Below are 18,831 nucleotides of genomic sequence, written 5' to 3'. Positions count from 1 at the left end.
CAAAGCGCACACCCCAAAAACGGATGATTTGTTTAGTAATATATGAAGACAAACCTTTTTAAAAATTACATTTTAAACTTCAGGGGCTTAATTACCTTCTCATTGTGTGAGTGGAAACTCTTTGTCCCTCTTGATACATCTCTGCACTTTTGGAGAGGGACACTTGGAGACGGTGCTCTCTTTTTGCTTGATTGCATCATATTCACACCAGAATATTTTCCTCTGCATTCAAATGGTAGGTTTCAATAAAAAAGGGGTCTCTGTGTGTCCGAAATATCCCCTAGCATTGATTTTGGGCCACTTTAAGAGGCTCCAAAGCTTGGTGAATCCATAAAAACCCAGTGGAAACTCTCTGAGAGCTCATTTGTGCAGCAAGTGACAATTGCTTCTCAGTATCAGCTGTATGACTGGTGGATGGGCCATATGATGTGAAAGCCATTGGGGGGAGGACAGAGGGAGTTTGGGGAGGGGTATTTACTATAGGGCCAGTGGCATACCATTTGAAAGGGACATGTTGGCGCTTGTGGGACTATGTACCCAAATAGGCCCTTACTGACCATCTGGGGCCCTCTGTATTGTACAGTAATGGTTGAGTCCAATATGAGCACCCCTACACATTCAACTTACATGGAAGTGCCCCTTTTGCAGGGATTTCTGGGAAGAAGAAGGAGGCTATCGAGGTTGGGACTTTGGAGAGAGAGGTATAGAGATAGGCACTCTGTAAAGGTAAGAAAAGCTATGTTCCACTATGGTTAGGGTGCCATTGGATGGATATGGGGTATATAGAGACTCTAATCTCAAAATATATCCAGAAAAAGATAGGTTTTCAGGTGCTAGATGGTGTCTGTATAATGTTATAGAGAAGGGAGGGACAGGACATTATGCTGTGCATAAACAAGGAAATATGGAAGCACGGCTAGGGGGAGCCATAGCTGGGAAGGGAAGGGAGCTTGCTGGCTCTGTGCTACTGCAGAGGAGATGTGGGTTGGATTTAGTACTCACAAAGTCATTAAAACTCTGGGAGAAATGGTATTGTTGTATATTGTGTTAATTAGTCAGTTATTGTTTGATCTATATTGGACTCAGGGCTGTTGTCCAAAGGGAAGTGCCCAAACTGCCTCACATCCTGTGCTCTGTAAAGAAAGATGGGAACCTTTCATGATTGAACAATAAGAGACAGAAAATTATTCAAATAAAGGTCAAACATGCAAATGGTAAACTTTGTAAATATTTTAGTGTGAGATAACATGTAGTATTTAGTTAGCTTGCTCTGCTATGTGCATATCTAGAGAGCTGTAAAGATGGCCGCTCCACTGTAGGGAGAGTGGTGAGAGTAACTGCCCACTTCCTGATTGAAGCACCATCGCAGCTGCTTTGTTTGCACTCATGCTCAGGCAAAATATGTTGTTTGAATACAAATTACCAGCTTTAATTTAGAATTAAGTTAATTATTCGGGAAATAATTGTGGTATGTGAGGTTTCAGGACATGGGCCTAGACTAACTGCTTCAAACAGGGAGTGCTGCAATGTCCTGAGTCTTTGAAGGCTCAGCTATAGCACAGTGGTGATCAGTTAACCTAAAAGGGAAAGTTAGTTTAACGGCTGTGGGGCCTGATCAGCTGTTTCCCTGAAATAGCATATTGGGTTAACAGCCCATATACATCAACTTTTCAATGCATACACTTTTCTACTGTGTAGAAACACAGTTTACTATGGGATGGGTAGAATTGAAACCACCAGTTATAAAGCATTCAATTGGGAGGAACAATTAAACACAGGCTTCATTTGCACAAAGGGTTAAATTACACTGCCACTTGCTTGCATTGCTGCGATGATGATTAGACATAGTATTAATGTGAAAATTTCTGTAATAGTGCTTTATGTTTCTTAATTTACTTCACTCTTTGCTGTTTTTGTAGTTTCAGAAGTAAAAAAAAAAAGGTTCCCCAGGTTAAAGAAAACAATTAACCCTTTCATTACCTACTTTTCAAAGCGATATTGGGTTGACTGATGGGTGATGGGTAACGAGTTCCCTCTCAGATGCGGTACTATCTGTAAAGGGAAAGACACAGAAAGAGAATCAATTACCCAAAGTAATTAGAAATTGTATCCATAGATATATTTCAGATCTCAGAAAGTGACATATGTTGTCTCACGGGTGTGGTTAGGGTTAATTGAGCACCAAAAGCCAGAAAAGTCATAAAATGTGATAAAAGGAATCATATTCTCATGAAAACAGATTTCCTTAAGCTACTATCTCCCCATTTTCTTATTTTCAAGTGCATTCTTTCCCCCATATTAATTTAAATAACATCCTATCCAAACCCACTAACTAATATTTACCTGAATGTAAAGGGTTAAAACGTGCTCTGGAGTGACACTCCTACTCAGTCCATATCATTGGTGCTGAAATCTGACTAGAGTTTTTTTCCCCATTAAAATATGTACATTTACTGCCCCCTCTGGTAGATTCAGGCACAAAAGAGTGAGTGGGACCAAAGACAGACAGGCAACCTGGGTGTTTCTAACACTATACTGTGTGCAGTGCCTCAACTCTTGATAAACCCTTGTCTCCGCCTGTACATGTGGGTGAACCTCTGTCAGAACCCCTGTGCATTTAGCCGCTGTTGCAATCCCACAACTGGGGTGAATGTTTGTAGTGGCTGTGGTCTCAGCAGGCATTCCTATCCTGTCATTTGAACTCTGAGGTGAGAGACTAAAAGAGATTATGAGCAGGCTCTCACTTTGACTCCACTCTCAACATAGCCACTGCTCTCAGTCTGATATCTGTCAAATTCAGCTCATGTGGCATGTGGTACATTAAGGCTGTGCTTAAAAAAAAACACAGTGGTCTATAATTCCGTGGTTTTGCAACATATTTAAACATGAGCACAAGTGCTACTGTGTAGACTGAGAAAGCACTTCTCAAACATTACTCCTCAACTCATACAAGTTAAATTAGCCTCTGAATTCCTTCACTAGAACACGGTGAAATCATTTTACTTCATGTACAGTAGTGTCTTTGATGTAGTACTATAGTTATGTCAACCGTGCTGCCCTACAACAGGTTTCTCTTCCACCAAGATTGAGCTCAGAGTCTGTCGCCTCTGCTTCTCTGTATGACTCAGTGTCCCGCCCAGTGGCTGTTAGCGCACATTGCTTCTAACTACCACTCGAAGGGCATGATTTCCTGATTTAGCCTGCTAGCGTTGCTATCACAGCTACACTGGAGCTATCAGTCTCTTTCATAGAGGCACATTCAAATCGGCCTGGTGCTGAAGTGCTGAACAGAGGGCTGCTATTGTTAACTCCTTCACTGCCAAATGGCACTGCTACTCCAGATTTTAGACTTCTGTTTTGGTTTGTAGCTACTGTATGTTCTACTGCAGCAGTGGCCATGTGAGCCATCATAAAGTGGATTGAAGAGTAGCCCCCCCCCCCCCCCCTTTTATTTTGGCTACATCTCTTCTTTGCACTCCTTGGAGACAGCTGACAATGGGAGTCAGTTGCACGACAGCTGTGACACTGTTGTTAGCAGCTGTGAAAAAAGAAACACAACCATGAGCACCCTTATCTCAGTAGCTCTTTGTGTGCACCAGGTGGCATCACATGATAACGTTCAAGATCATTTCCATGTAAAACCAACACCTTCTGAAGACAAACGCAGCTAAAAAAACCAACAACAAAATATTTTGTTATGTGGAAACATGTCGGAAACATTTAGCCTCTATGCCACCTCGGTTTCTGTCGCAGTGATCTAGGTACACCTTTGGCAACAACTACCGATCTTTGAAAATGTCCATCACTCTCACTCAACTCATGCAGGTTAAATTAGCACCGTGAAATTATTTCACTTCGTGTACAGTAGTGTCCTTGATGTAGTACACAACAGTTTAAGCAACTATGTTGCCATAGTACGGGTTTCTCTTCCACCAAGATTGACCTCTGAGAGTCTGTCGTCTCTGCTTCTCTGTATGACTCAGTCCTGCCCAGTGTCTGTTAGCTTCCATTGCTTCATTCCACTTGAGGGGCATGACTTCCTCATTTCGCCTGCTAGCGCTGCTATCACAGCTACACTGGAGCTATCAGTCTTTTCCATAGAAGCACATTCAAAGCAGCGTGGTGCTGAAGTGCTGAACGGAGGGCTGCTATGCTAACAGAGATAGCTGTTAACTCATTCACTGACAAATACAATGTCTCTGTATGATAGGCAATGTGATCCCCTTTTAAAACCTGCATGAAAGGCTGTAGAGAGAAATGCTGTCTATTAGCTGCGCACAGATGCAGTCATATTTTCCCCCAATCTTGATGTTTGTTATCTTTTTTTTTTAGGAGTCACATCGATCAGAGCACGGAGTCACAGACCAGGAGCTAGTCGAACCCTTCAACGTAAGCCATTACAATTCCTCCACTCACTTGTCAACAGATACAAATACTTATATCAGAATTTTACTCAGAATTGTACTTAGATATTTTACTCACATGGAAGATACAAAGGCTCTGACACTTTTTAATATAGCCTACATATCACCACCACTTTGATTAAAGCTTTCACTATTTTACCTACATTTCTGTCATAATAATAAGTAAGGGTGTTTTACGTAAACTTACTGCAATGTGTACAGTTTTATTTCGGCTGTTGCTACACCTCTGTGCACCCCTTAGCTGAGAATCTGTATCACTTGCACAACAGCTATGGTACTGGTGTTAGTATAATGGACTTCACGTTTCTTGCTTAGCGAGTACCACTTCCTCCTGATTCGGCTCACACAGAGGCTCAAACCCAGGATCTCTTTTTTGCTAGCACATGTGACCGCCCTCCCAAAGCGTCTTGCCAGTCGCGCCACGCAAACAGCTAGCTATTCGGTGGCGCAAGTGGGGACACTTCAGGCTGAGGAGTACGTTTTACATATCCCCATGTAAGCAAACATGGACACCCTCAACTCCGTATCTCTTTGTGTGTGCAGTTGCATCATCTGGCATCATAACTTCCAAGATCATTTCTATGTAAACCTTCTGAAGACACAGACAAAAAAAAACAATAATGTTTTGCACTTTGTCAATGTCACTCCTCATTCCTGTAGTCACATGCACTTTAATGAAAGATTTCCACTGCAGTCGTGGGATAGTGAACCAATCAAAAGTGGATTGAAGAGTAGCCTTTTCCCCGTAACCCAATCAGCATTGTGTATGCATGAGTCACTCCCACACCCTGCCCTTACATGGCAAGGAGTACTGGCCAAGATCTACAGATGGATATAAAGGCTGCTAGTACAGAGACAACAGAACCGCAATACCAAGACTACTACTACTACTACAGAACCAAAACTACCAATACTACTACTACTACTACTACTACTACTACTACTACAGAACCACAACTACCAAGACTACTATTACAGAACCATAAGGAGGGAAACAGCTACCGACTTCACTCAGGTAAGATTCGATTACTAATTATAATTTTAGATTCAATGTCCATTGATTTAATCTATCTAGCACAATAACATCTATTGTTGGTCACAATTTCAGATCGAATAGTGCTAGCTGTAGATCGCACTGATATCAAAAGACGTAATCCCTTCCAATGATTGCATAAGAAATGGTACATTCATCAATACTCTGGGAAGACTATTTATTTAACTAACATTTCCATCTGTGTGGCATATATGCTATTTTAAACGACTCATAATTTTCTGCTTGTTAAAAATAAGGGGTATAATGTTGTGTGCCAATATTGTAGAGAGTCAACCGATGTTCAAAGAGAAGACTGTAATCTGTCCTTCAGCTTTATGACAGTTAGCTCACTGTATCTTAAATTCAAGATGCATCTGCAGAATGTGCGCACACACTAAAAAGTTTGCAAAAGATTGACAAGGCTGCTTTGTGAATATTCTGAATACAAGTTCAAGCAAATGGCCCCACATAAATTCAAATTCAATAAAGTTGGCACTACTTGCAAACATGAGCGATGTACATACTAAAATACTCTCTTCTCTCTCTAGGACTACAGTGTGCAGCAGCAGCCATGGACAAGGAGACAGTGCTCATAATCCTAAACGGCATAGAGAAAGTCTCCTGCTTTGCCTCCACCATAAACCCACTCTTCAACATAATCACCACAGTGGTGAAGGTGACAAAGGGCCTTGTCGCCAAAGACCTCACCCAAGACCTGGACGCCCAACAATTTGGCCGCATCCATGCCAAACTGGAAACCATCTCCAAGACAAACCAGCAGATTCTGAAGCAGATTCCCCTGGACGAGGTCATTGAGAAGTACAGCAAGTATGAAGAGTATATCAAGCACCAGTACACTGCCCTCAACACCATGGTGGAGCAGATTGAAAAAGACCCTGAAGGAAGAGAGGGCTACATGGCAGAGTTCCAGAGGGTCTATGAGAGAGACAAGTGTACCCTTGCTCTGAACACATACTACAGCGGGGTCATAGAAGAGGAGAAAACTTTTGAACAAAGGGGTTTGCTGGAGGTGTACCTAGAGGCCCTCCACAAGGAAGAACGAGGCGACATGGAGAAAAAGTGCTCCCAACTGGCTAATGTCTTTCGAATGGGCCTGATGACACTAATGGCATATACGGTGGTCACAGAGGATGATGAGGATGAAGTCAGGGATAAATGGGCCCCCAGGGTGAAGGCTATTCAGGCCAAGATGGATGAGGCGCTGGTCCAGTGTGAGGGGAACTGATCCTCATCCACTCCCAGGGTTGGGTGGGCATATGAGGGCTTTAAAGGGATACTTCTGGATTTTGGCAATTTATCTACTTCACCAGAGTCAGATGAACTTGTGGGTACAATTTTAATGTCTCTGTGTCCAGTATGAAGGAAGTTAGAGGTAGTTTTGTGAGTCAATGCTAACTAGCATTAGCGCAATGACTGGAAGTCTGAGTATCTGCAAGTCATCTGACTCTGGGGAAGTAGATAAAAGGCCTCATTGCCAAAATCCAGAAGTTTCCCTTTAAGGTTAAAAGCTGTTTGGAGACCAAACTAGTCCTCTTCCCTCAATTTAAAAAGAAAAGTAATTACCTTTTGGGTGGTGGGCAATCTTCTTTGTCAATGAATGCAATTGATTAAATATAGATTTTATAGTATTTTGCTATGAGCAGTGTTGCACTTCAGCCCTCATGTTTTCTATTTCCCACTGCCAACGCTGTCATGTTTACTTTGAGAAATGAGTCTGAATGCGTGTTTTATGATAACCTTGTATATCGTTGTTTTTTAAGTGTACTTTTACTTCTTGTCTTTTCTAAATAAATGCTGTTTTGCACTTGTTATTAATTGTTATTCATTTTTATGCTCTTAGATGGAATTATGTAAGAAGACCAATGGTGTTAAAATATAGTCTACTTTATTAGGTTCAAAACATATACACAGAGAATGTTGACTTTGTATAACTCAAAGCGTACACCATACAGTGTCAACTATAAGAGTTAAAAATGTACTCTGATGGAGTTGATTTTCAACAGTGTTGGCCAGTGTTCATTTTCAACTATTTACAGAGTTACAGAAACTCTGTGAAAGTGTTAGGTAAAAAGCTAACACTTTCAAAAGTGTAACATTAACTCTGTGCAGTGTGGGACAATATATATACTTTTTTAGTGTTAAATGTAACACTATTAGAGTTTAAAACTTGCCCTTTTTTTTATTTTAAAGAACTTGTCAATAGATTGCTCTACTCTCTCTTTCTCTTTCTCTTAGGCTCCTTTCTCTATCAGAAGCTACCATCCTCCCCAACCCTTTCAAGCACTACCTGGTTTTGACTTCTGTGTCGTGACCCCCTGCGTGCCATCATGTCGGAGATGGAGATCGTGGAAGACCGGGCCAAGCTGAAACAGGGCCTGGTGAAGGTGCTGCAGTGTGTTGCCACCATCTCTTCTGCTGCGGCTGTGGTCAACCCGATCTTCGGCGTGGCCGGCTCTCTAATCCGAGTGGTGCTGCACCACGTGGACGATGAGGACATCCAGACGCTGAAGCGCGAGTTTGGCTCTGTCAACCGTGCCCTGGACAAGCTGTCCCAGCAGAACCACAGCGCCCTGCTACAGATCAAGAAGGAGACGCTGGACGGCCAGTACTGCCGTGTGGAGGAGAACCTGCGCAATCAGTTCCGCAAGTTCATGGAGATGGTGGAGGCGCGGCCCGTGCACTGCGAGCGCAAGAAGGAGGACTTTGAGGAGAGCTACTCCAACGACCTGGGAGACCAGAACCTGCACACACTCTACGAGGGCGTGGTGGGCAAGCCCAAGCTGTTCAGCCGGCCCATCCTGGAGGTGTACCTGAAGCACTCGCAGGGCGACCGCCGCACCATGGAGAACCTGTGCACGCGCCTCACATACCTCTTCTGCATCGGCCTGATTGCCCTCATGGGTTATGCCGCCGTCATCGGAGACGACGAGGAGGGTATCAGCGACGAGTGGACCGAGAAGATGGAGCACGTGCAGGAGAGGATGCAAGAGGCCCTCCAGAAGTGCAAGTGAAGAGGAGAAGGAGGTGTAGAGGCTGCTCCTCTGCTACTTGTCCTCCATACGTAGGACTTTCTCCACATTCCCTCTATGACCTAGGATCCCCCATCCTTCCTTCCATCACTTATCTCCTTACTCCAGGACAGCTGTGTATACAACTTCTTTGTGTTTATTCAACCAGTTAATTGACTCTGAATGTAGATCACAGGAGGTTGGTGGCACCTTAACTGGGGAGAACGGGCTCATGGTAATAACTGGAGCGGAATTAGAGGAATGGTATCAAATACATCAATCACATAGTTTCCAGGTGTTTGATGCCATTCCATATGCTCCGTTCCGGCCATTATTATGAGCCTCAGCAGCCTCCTGTGATGTGGATTAATTTTTCTTTACTGTTGGTATCTATGAGTTAGAGGTAAGTAGATTGAATGAAAACAGTTAGTGATTTGCCTCATTCACAGCAGTAGTCAATTAACAGACCTATATAATATATACGTGAATGTTGATATGGAAACCTGCATACACAGTGGTCTGACGATCAACCTTTGGACTGGCTCTCAATTAAATGTAACTATGCCATTCCTGTCTTCTAAAGAGTAAGAGAGAGTGGTTTTAATGTCTGACAATATTCAGCACTTAAAAAAATATTTTGCCTTGCCTAGAAATTCGCTGGTGAATTAGAGGGAGACAGAGAGAACAGGCTCATTCTGTTGCATGAATGTAAGATTCACCATAATGGGTATCTATTTGAACATATATATATATATACTCCATGCAAGTCCAATAGTGCCACTGATGCAACCTAGCACTTTCAGTAAAAAACATTATCTATACTGTGGCCACTATTAACAGAACAGGCCAATTACAGTTGAAGTCGGAAGTTTACATACACCTTAGCCAAATACATTTAAACTAAATTTTTCACAATTCCTGACATTTAATCCTAGTACAAATTCACTGTCTTAGGTCAGTTAGGATCACCACTTTATTTTAAGAATGTGAAATGTCAAAATAATAGTAGAGAGAATTATTTATTTCAGCTTTTATTTATTTCATCACATTCCCTGTGGGTCAGAAGTTTACATACACTCAATTGGTATTTGGTAGCATTACCTTTAAATTGTTTAACTTGGGTCAAACCTTTCGGGTAGCCTTCCACAAGCTTCCCACAATAAGTTGGGTGAATTTTGGCCCATTCCTCCTGACAGAGCTGGTGTAACTGAGTCAGGTTTGTAGGCCTCCTTGCTCGCACGCTTTTTCAGTTCTGCCCACAAATGTTCTATAGGATTGAGGTCAGGGCTTTGTGATAGCCACTCCAATACCTTGACTTTGTTGTCTTTAAGCCATTTTGCCACAACTTTGGAAGTATGCTTGGGGTCATTGTCCATTTGGAAGACCCATTTGTGACCAAGCTTTAACTTACATTTACATTTTAGTCATTTAGCAGGGTTATTGGCACAATGCTCTTAACCACTAAGCTACCTGACTGATGTCTTGAGATGTTGCTTCATTATATCCACATAATTTTCCTTCCTCATGATGCCATCTATTTTGTGAAGTGCACCAGTCCCTCCTGCAGCAAAGCACCCCCACAGCCTGATGCTGCCAACCCTGTGCTTCACAGTTGGGATGGTTTTCTTCGGCTTGCAAGCAACCCCCTTTTTCCTCCAAACATACCGATGGTCATTATGGCCAAACAGTTCTATTTTTGTTTCATTAGACCAGAGGACATTTCTCCAAAAAGTACGATCTTTGTCCCCATGTACAGTTGCAAACCGTAGTCTGGCTTTTTTATGGCGGTTTTGGAGCAGTGGCTTCTTCCTTGCTGAGCGGCCTTTCAGGTTATGTCGATATAGGACTCGTTTTACTGTGGATATAGATTATTTTTTACCTGTTTCCTCCAGCATCTTCACAAGGTCCTTTGCTGTTGTTCTGGGATTGATTTGCACTTTTCGCACCAAAGTACATTAATCTCTAGGAGACAGAACGCGTCTCCTTCCTGAGCGGTATGACAGCTGCGTCGTCCCATGGTGTTTATACTTGTGTACTATTGTTTGTACAGATGAACGTGGTACCTTCAGGCATTTGGAAATTGCTCCCAAGGATGAACCAGACTTGTGGAGGTCCACCATTTTTTTTCTGAGGTCTTGGCTGATTTCTTTTGGTTGTCCCATGATGTCAAGCAAAGAGGCACTGAGTTTGAAGATAGGCCTTGAATTACATACACAGGTACACCTCCAATTGACTCAAATGATGTAAATTAGCCTATCAGAAGCTTCTAAAGCCATGACATCATTTTCTGAAATTTTCCAAGCTGTTTAAAGGCACAGTCAACTTAGTGTATGTAAACTTCTGACCCACTGGAATTTTGATACAGTGAATTATAAATGAAATAATCTGTCTGTAAAGAATTTTTGGAAGAATTACTTGTGTCATGCACAAAGTAGATGTCCTAACCGTCTTGCCAAAACTATAGTTTGTTAATAAGAAATGTGTGGAATGGTTGAAAAACAAGTTTTAATGACTCCAACCTAAGTGTATGTAAACTTCCGACTTCAACTGTAAATACAAAAGAAAACTTACTTTACAGTGGGTTAATTAGAAGGGTATTACTTTACTTATTACCTTAGGTAATTTGTAACTATATATCTGCACCTAAATTAACTATTATTTACCATTTAAGTGGAAATAGCTTTAAAGAAGTATTGATAAATAATGCACTGTAAAATCGAATTTAACCCAAATCTAACTGAAAACAAATATCCAAAGTTATCTAAGAATGGATGTATGACGGGGATTCTATAGTTAATGCCACACACACACAACACTAGCATGATGTTGCTTCCATAATTATTCCACAAAAACACTAGACTGTCTGTCAAAGCGCTTTGGCCCGGATAATGAAGTCAGTGGAATGATAATCATACTGTAACTAACACTAAACACTTGTAGCCTGTTCAATTTAATACCAAAACAGGGCTACTATACTGCCAAAAACACTACTCTTTCCGTTTCAACCATATTGTATGGTGTTTCCATTTGTTTTCATGAACACACTACATTATGGTGGGTGTGATGTAAGCCAACCAAGTGCAGTGACAACACTAAACTATACGTGACAACTCATTACACTAACCACACAACAAAACAAAAGGTCAAAGTATACATGTATACATTAGCTTTAAGTGCTTCCTCTCTTATGTATTCTCTTGTATCTCAGATAAATTAATGTTTGTTTTTACTAAGGGTGCGTTCGTAAATTCACTCTGGCCATCTACTCTGATTTCAGAGCATTCTTGTCTGAGTGTCAGAGCACAGAATAACTGATTCATTTACGAACGCGCAACACCCGTTGAATATGACCGGTGTCAGTAAACGTCTCCAAAAAAAACCATAATTAAATTGTTGCCAGCAGCACAGTTATAGTCACCAACGCTCTAGACAACATGAAAACAGCCTAACTAGCTCTGCTAGGGCAAGTAAAATGGTCAGAGTGAGGTGTTCTCTCACTCTGACCACTTCCAGTTTGTGTCTGGAAGTAGCTAGCCAACTTTAGCCAGTTAGCTTGGGTGCTTGTCTGCCGTTGTGAGGTCAGAACGCTCAGATTAACCCTATTCCTCGGCCAGAGCGAAATGCTCTGAATTTACAAACGGAGAATCTGACAACGCTCTGAATATACGAAGGCCCAGAGCGCACTCTGGCACTCCAGAGTGAATTTACGAACACACCCTAAGTAATTTGATTTCTGGGGAATTGTCTTTGCTCTGTGCCCCTCTTTCTTTTCACTTAATGTATTATATTATTTTCATATTTTGAAGCAATTTACACCAAAAGTGAGGTAAAAGATAATAAATGACTAAAATATATTATGGGATGTTTTGGGGATTTTATATATCTTAATTTTCCATAGTAGTTTTTATTTTGATCAGTATCCTCTCATAACTGACCAACAGTGTCTCCTCTTACACTGTGGTCCACGTTCCGTGTCCCCTTACTATGTCTTTGCCTAAGAAAGGGTTCACAAAGTTATGTTCTCTACTTCATTTGTTCTTGTGCTCTAAAGCACTGCAGTTTGTTTTGATCTCTTCTGTGCTATTAACCCCATTACTCAGATTTCCAGTGTTATTGATGCCATTTCTATGCTCACCGATCCAAGAGAGCTCTCTGATTCATAACCCTATATTCAATGGAATGGCTATTCTGTGGTACCAGTCCCTGTCTCTCATATTGTTACATCCGAGATGTATGGCTGTTAAATAGTTATAATTCTGCACTGTTAAAATGAATAGATGGAAATATATTTACCTCTTTAGGGCTTTCTGAAAATATGTGCTCCTCATCTAAACGTCATAGCCTTTTTATTGTTATGTTGTTCTTTGTTGCCTGGATGTGCTATGCAGCACTATCAATAAAGATTGAACATTAAATATCACTTTTATTTGGTTGATTTTGTACATTAAAATATATTGAGGCATTCACAATAGTATCATCATTTGAACTTGGTTTATCTCAAAATGATGAGGGGCAATACATACAGTCAGGTCCATAATTATTGGCACACTTGATAAAAAAAGACTATACAATAAATAATGCAATTCGGAAAAGGCTCAGTGTAGTTATCCTCGCAATGGGAGGGTGCTAGAGTATTGAAAACAGGGGTGCCAATAATTTTTTACCCTATCTTTTGAGACTTGTTAAACAAAATCTATTTTTCTGAGAAATTGTATTAGTATAAAATAACAATAATTTACACCATTTTTTGAGCATGCAACAGAAAGTTTTTCACGTTTCACATTTTGCTGCCTGAAAATTACATCAAAAAAGGGATTAAATTTGATTTTTTCCCCTACAGATCTACACAACCTACTCCACATTTTCAAAGTGAAAGAAGGTTATAGAAATGTTTCTAAACGAATACAAACTAAACAGAAATATCATAATTGGATAAGTCTCCACCCCCTTGAATTAATACTTGGTGGAAGTCCTTTGGCAGCCATTACAGCTGTGAATCATTTGGAATAAGATTCCATCAACTTTGCACAACTCTTAAGGTAACATATATCCATTGTTTTTGTCAAAATTGCTCAAGCTCTGAGACTGAGACTAGACCACTCAGGAACACCTCTTGGAAAGCCATTCTGGTGTGTCTTTGGCATCAAAATGTGTGTAATTGTCTCGCTGAAAAATCAAACTCTATCCCAGGGTTAGGTTTTCAGAAGACTGAGGTGGGTTTTCCTCTAACTTTTTACCTGGGCTTTGCCCCTTCCATATTTATTTTGCTCCTGACATACTCCCCAGTCCCTATCGATGACAAGCATACCCATAACGTGATGCTGCCACCAAAATGTAGTTTAGAATTTAAGCCAAAAAGTTAATTTATTTGCTGTTTTGTCTTGCAGTATTACTTAACAGCCTTGTTGCAAACCGAATGGATAATTTGGAGTGGATTTTTTAGCACAGGCTTCTTTCTTTTCACTTTGTCATACAGGTCAGTAATGTGGACTGAATGTAATGTTGTTGATCCCTTTGTATTTTCAAATATTGTGGTGGCAGCATCATGTTATGGGTATGCTTGTCACTGGCAGGGCCTTTGGAGTTTGTTAGGATCAAAATAAATATGAAAGAAGCAAAGACCAGGCAAAAGTTATAGGAAAACTCACCTGTCTTTTGAAAACCTAACCCTGGGATTTTATTTTTCTGCAGGACAATTACACACATTTGAATGCAAAATACACATTATCCGTATTATTATTATTTTAATTTTTTTTGTAGGTTGTGTAGATCTGTAGGAAATAAAGTTCAAGGGCATGTAGACTTTCTTTATGCAACGTAGCTCAGTATTTGTATTATTTCTTTTATTCAGTCTTTTTTTGCTAATCTTTTCAAGGATTCCAATCATTATGGACCTGACTGTATCTGAGACATCGAAAAAGGTAGGAGCTGAGAATTGAGAAGTCCATGCAGGGACGGACTGGGACCAGAATTAAGTATGAACATTTCTAACACTGGCCCATTTTCTTCCCCCAAGACCAAAATTATTAGCCAAATAATTTTGTGAAACAAAAAATTATATCTAGCATTTGCCCAACCTGCTCTATGGCCAGTCTGCCCCTGAGTCCATGGCCCAATCCCAAATGGACCCCTAGACCCTATGCACTTGCGGAGATCTGAGAGGATTTGATTCGTATAAGCATTATGGTGAAACTTAAATTTAGCCTATCGGAGGGCAAGGTGAAGCTATTACCATATTGATTGCACATGTCTAATATTATCAGATCTCCACAAGTGCATAGAGTGTAGGGTCTAGGGGTCCTTTTGGGATTGGGCCCATGTGTTGCATGAAGCCAATCGGGTAGTGGCTGTAGTACATGGCTCTCCATCCCTGTTCCTGGAGAGCTACCTTCCTCACTCCAACCCTAATCTAGCACACCTAATTCTAATAATTAGCTGGTTGATAAACTGAACCAGTTTATTTACAACTGGGTTGGAGCGAAAACCTACAGGAGGCTAGCTCTCCAGGAACAGGGTAGAACCCTGCTGTAGTATAATTTCATACCTCTAGGTGTCAGCATAGACTTGGAATCCTGATAAGTAAACATTTGGTAACACTGCTACTGTAGGCTCCCACACATGATGCCATATAAGTGAATTTAATACCTAATGATGAAGTGCATTTTAACATTTGCTATTTGCTGTCATAACTCATAAGTAGTTAAGACATCCTTACAATAAATCACTAGAATGTACAGTTGAAGTCGGAAGTTTACATAAACCTTAGCCAAATACATTTAAACTCAGTTTTTCACAATTCCTAACATTTAATCCTAGTAAGAATTCCCTGTCTTAGGTCAGTTAGGATCACCACTTTATTTCAAGAATGTGAAATATCAGAATAATAGTAGAGAGAATGATTTATTTCATCTATTATTTCTTTCATCACATTCCCAGTGGGTCAGAAGTTTACATACACTCAATTAGTATTTGGTAGCATTGCCTTTAAATTGTTTAACTTGGGTCAAACGTTTCGGTTAGCCTTTCACAAGCTTCCCACAATAAGTTGGGTGAATTTTGGCCCATTCCTCCTGACAGAGCTGGTGTAACTGAGTCAGGTTTGTAGGCCTCCTTGCTCGCACACACTTTTTCAGTTCTGCCCACAAATTTTGAGGTCAGGGCTTTGTGATGGCCACTCCAATATCTTGACTTTGTTGTCCTTAAGTAATTTTGCCACAACTTTGGAAGTATGCTTGGGGTGATTGTCCATTTGGAAGACCCATTTGTGACCAAGCTTTAACTTACCTTTACATTTTAGTCATTTAGCAGGGTTTAGGGTTAAGTGCCTTGCTCAAGGGCACATCGACAGATTTTTTCACCTAGTCGGCTCGGGGATTACAACCAGCGACCTTTCGGTTACTGGCACAACGCTCTTAACCACTAAGCTACCTGACTGATGTCTTGAGATGTTGCTTCAATATATCCACATAATTTTCCTTCCTCATGATGCCATCTATTTTGTGAAGTGCACCAGTCCCTCCTGCAGCAAAGAACCCCCACAGCATGATGCTGCCACCCCCGTGCTTCACGGTTGGGATGGTTTTCTTCGGCTTGCAAGCAACCCCCTTTTTCCTCCAAACATACCGATGGTCATTATGGCCAAACAGTTCTATTTTTGTTTCATTAGACCAGAGGACATTTCTCCAAAAAGTACGATCTTTGTCCCCATGTGCAGTTGCAAACCGTAGTCTGGCTTTTTTATGGCGGTTTTGGAGCAGTGGCTTCTTCCTTGCTGAGCGGCCTTTCAGGTTATGTCGATATAGGACTTGTTTTACTGTGAATATAGATACTTTTGTACCTGTTTCCTCCAGCATCTTCACAAGGTCCATTGCTGTTGTTCTGGGATTGATTTGCACTTTTCGCACCAAAGTACGTTCATCTCTAGGATACAGAACGCGTCTTCTTCCTGAGCAGTATGACGGCTGCGTGGTCCCATAGTGTTTATACTTGCGTACTATTGTTTGTACAGATGAACGTGGTACCTTCAGGCATTTTGAAATTGCTCCCAAGGATGAACCAGACTTGTGGAGGTCTACACATTTTTTTCTGAGGTCTTGGCTGATTTCTTTTGATTTCCCATGATGTCAAGCAAAGAGGCACTGAGTTTGAAAGTAGGCCTTGAAATAAATCCACAAGTACACCTCCAATTGACTCAAATTATGTAAATTAGCCTATCGGAAGCTTCTAAAGCCATGACATCATTTTCTGGAATTTTGACAGACTTGTGATTCACATACACACACACTGCCTCTTTGTTAAACCGCTCAAGGACAAACTGTGTCTGGGGTTGCTGACTCGAGACAAGTTGTGGAGATAACAACTAACGCCTGGCAACAGTGAAGCGCCAAGGGGCTGGGACCAGCCTGTGCGCCAATGATAGGCTGAGTAAGTCTAAACCACGCTCAGACTCTACTCTGATAGGCCTGCTTGGAGCAGGAACTATCTCTGTCAGAGTAAGAAGAACTTATAACAATGGCTCAGTTCTCTGACTGCCCTGCGTGGTTTTTCAGTGGGCCCGTATATACGAACATCATATTTACCAATTCAAGTGTTTGCATTAATTAAAATACTAGTCTATTTTAGAAGACGTGTATTGACCTCTTTTTGTTCCTATACCAGATTGGAATTGACGCAACTTGACAGGCTGTCCCCATAAGAGAACCGTTTGAAGAACCCTTTTTGTTTCCAGGTAGAACCCTTTTGGGTTCCATGTAGGGTTCTACATGGAACCCAAAAGGGTTCTCCTATGGGGACAGGCGAAGAACCCTTTTGGAACCCTTTTTTCTATTTTAGTGGATACCAAACTGTATTAGAAAATCAATGTATAGGCCTATGGGTCGTTTTGATAAGCCTCATGGTGGGCCTAAATGAAAAATACATGAATTTGGGAAAATATATTACTATGAGAGTAGGCCTACTCAAAAGTCTACTTTTGTTTTAGGCCACTTCACTGTTAAAGTGACATCTAGACAGCGCACACAGCTATAGGCTACGCCTCTGTGGTATTCCCCCATGCCAGCCAGAAAAACAGGTTTCCCGCCACATCCCCCTCCCCTGAGTCGGTGGACCAAAACTGAAATGTATTAAGACCAGTAGACCTACTGTCTGAGACATAAGATATTGTCTTACCTGCATAACTTCATGACGTGTTGGAAGCACTTGTTTCATGTGCAGTTGGCCAATATGTGCAGCTCCCACACCTTTATGCATCAGTCAGAAGTCATCTTTTGAGACTGGCGGCTGCATGCTTCGAAGACACCGAAAAATATGTTGTTGTTTTTTTCAAATTAAATGGCAACTAAATGCCGTTAAATTCAATTGTGTTGTGTAATCCGTTTCATAACATTTCAATGAATAGAAAGGTCTAATTGTGCATTAACCAAATCTTTAAGCAGATTATAATGATTAATAAATAGTGATTTAAGTAATGGTTTCTGTTCATGCTGGAATGGGGAGTAGCTCGTGAGGCGAGGCGCGCGCGCACCATGTCTACGGCGCGCATACACAGAGAGAGAGAGAGAGAGACAGAGAGAGAGAGAATAAAACTGATGCAGTTAATTGTTTTAGACACTGAAGTTGTTTCAATTCATTGTAAAAGCTGTAAAAATTGACCAACATCATCAATGTAATTTGACTGTCATATAGGCCAATACAATATTATAGGCACAATATGGCACAATATTATTTTGATTATTGAGGTCAAAAGCTTCAAACAGTCATGCACATTCTCATTGTATACACGACTTCATTAATTGGATTTCAGTAAGTAAACCCCTGAATACAATGCTGGTTAGACAAAAAATATTAGGCTAGAAAATATTGTATGTGCTATAGGTAGCACATAAAAGCTTTCCCTGTAGGGGAGGTGCGCTCCGGTAAACGGTATCGACGTCTCACCCATCGATCAATGTCTTAACTGCTAGAACATGTTACACTATCACACATTTATACAAACGTGATGTACTTACCGAGAATACACAATGACTCTTTCACGCAAAGTGCGCAATAGTATCTTCCAAGATCTTCAGCCTATACTTGAGAATCAGTGAAAATGACAGTCACAGTCACATCTATCTTTCCCTCTCTCATAAGAGCTTACCAAATTCCTCTTCATGTAAGCACTGGCGGTTGAGACAGCTGAGAGGGAATGCAAAAATATTCCACCGCATAGTGTGCGCTCCAAAAATATTCCACCGCATAGTGTGCGCACCTCTCTCTCTCTCTCTCTCTCTCTCTCTCTCTCTCTCTCTCTCTCTCTCTCGCTCTCTCTCGCTCTCTCCCTCTTTGTCTCTACATGTCAATCTGC

The 18,831-nt window shown here is 41.1% G+C and overlaps 2 protein-coding genes across 2 annotated transcripts; both read left to right on the top strand.

The window, feature by feature from the left end:
* The first annotated feature begins 667 nt into the window (after positions 1 to 667).
* Positions 668 to 12,906, top strand: LOC311140373 (protein rapunzel-like). The gene is made up of 3 exons (XM_084175402.1): positions 668 to 726; positions 4,333 to 4,389; positions 7,714 to 12,906. The coding sequence occupies exon 3, from the start codon at positions 7,806 to 7,808 to the stop codon at positions 8,487 to 8,489; it is 684 nt and encodes a 227-aa protein (XP_084031528.1). The 5' UTR covers positions 668 to 726; positions 4,333 to 4,389; positions 7,714 to 7,805; the 3' UTR covers positions 8,490 to 12,906.
* Positions 6,029 to 6,703, top strand: LOC311139980 (protein rapunzel-like; the record flags this gene model as incomplete). Its single annotated transcript, XM_084174965.1, has 1 exon — positions 6,029 to 6,703. The coding sequence occupies one exon, from the start codon at positions 6,029 to 6,031 to the stop codon at positions 6,701 to 6,703; it is 675 nt and encodes a 224-aa protein (XP_084031091.1).
* Positions 12,907 to 18,831: the final 5,925 nt, after the last annotated feature.

This window comes from Coregonus lavaretus, assembly GCF_964263955.1.
Source record: "Coregonus lavaretus genome assembly, chromosome: 13".
Lineage (NCBI taxonomy): Eukaryota > Metazoa > Chordata > Actinopteri > Salmoniformes > Salmonidae > Coregonus > Coregonus lavaretus.
Note: the sequence above shows the minus strand (reverse complement) of the source record. Positions and strands in the feature narration are given on the sequence as shown.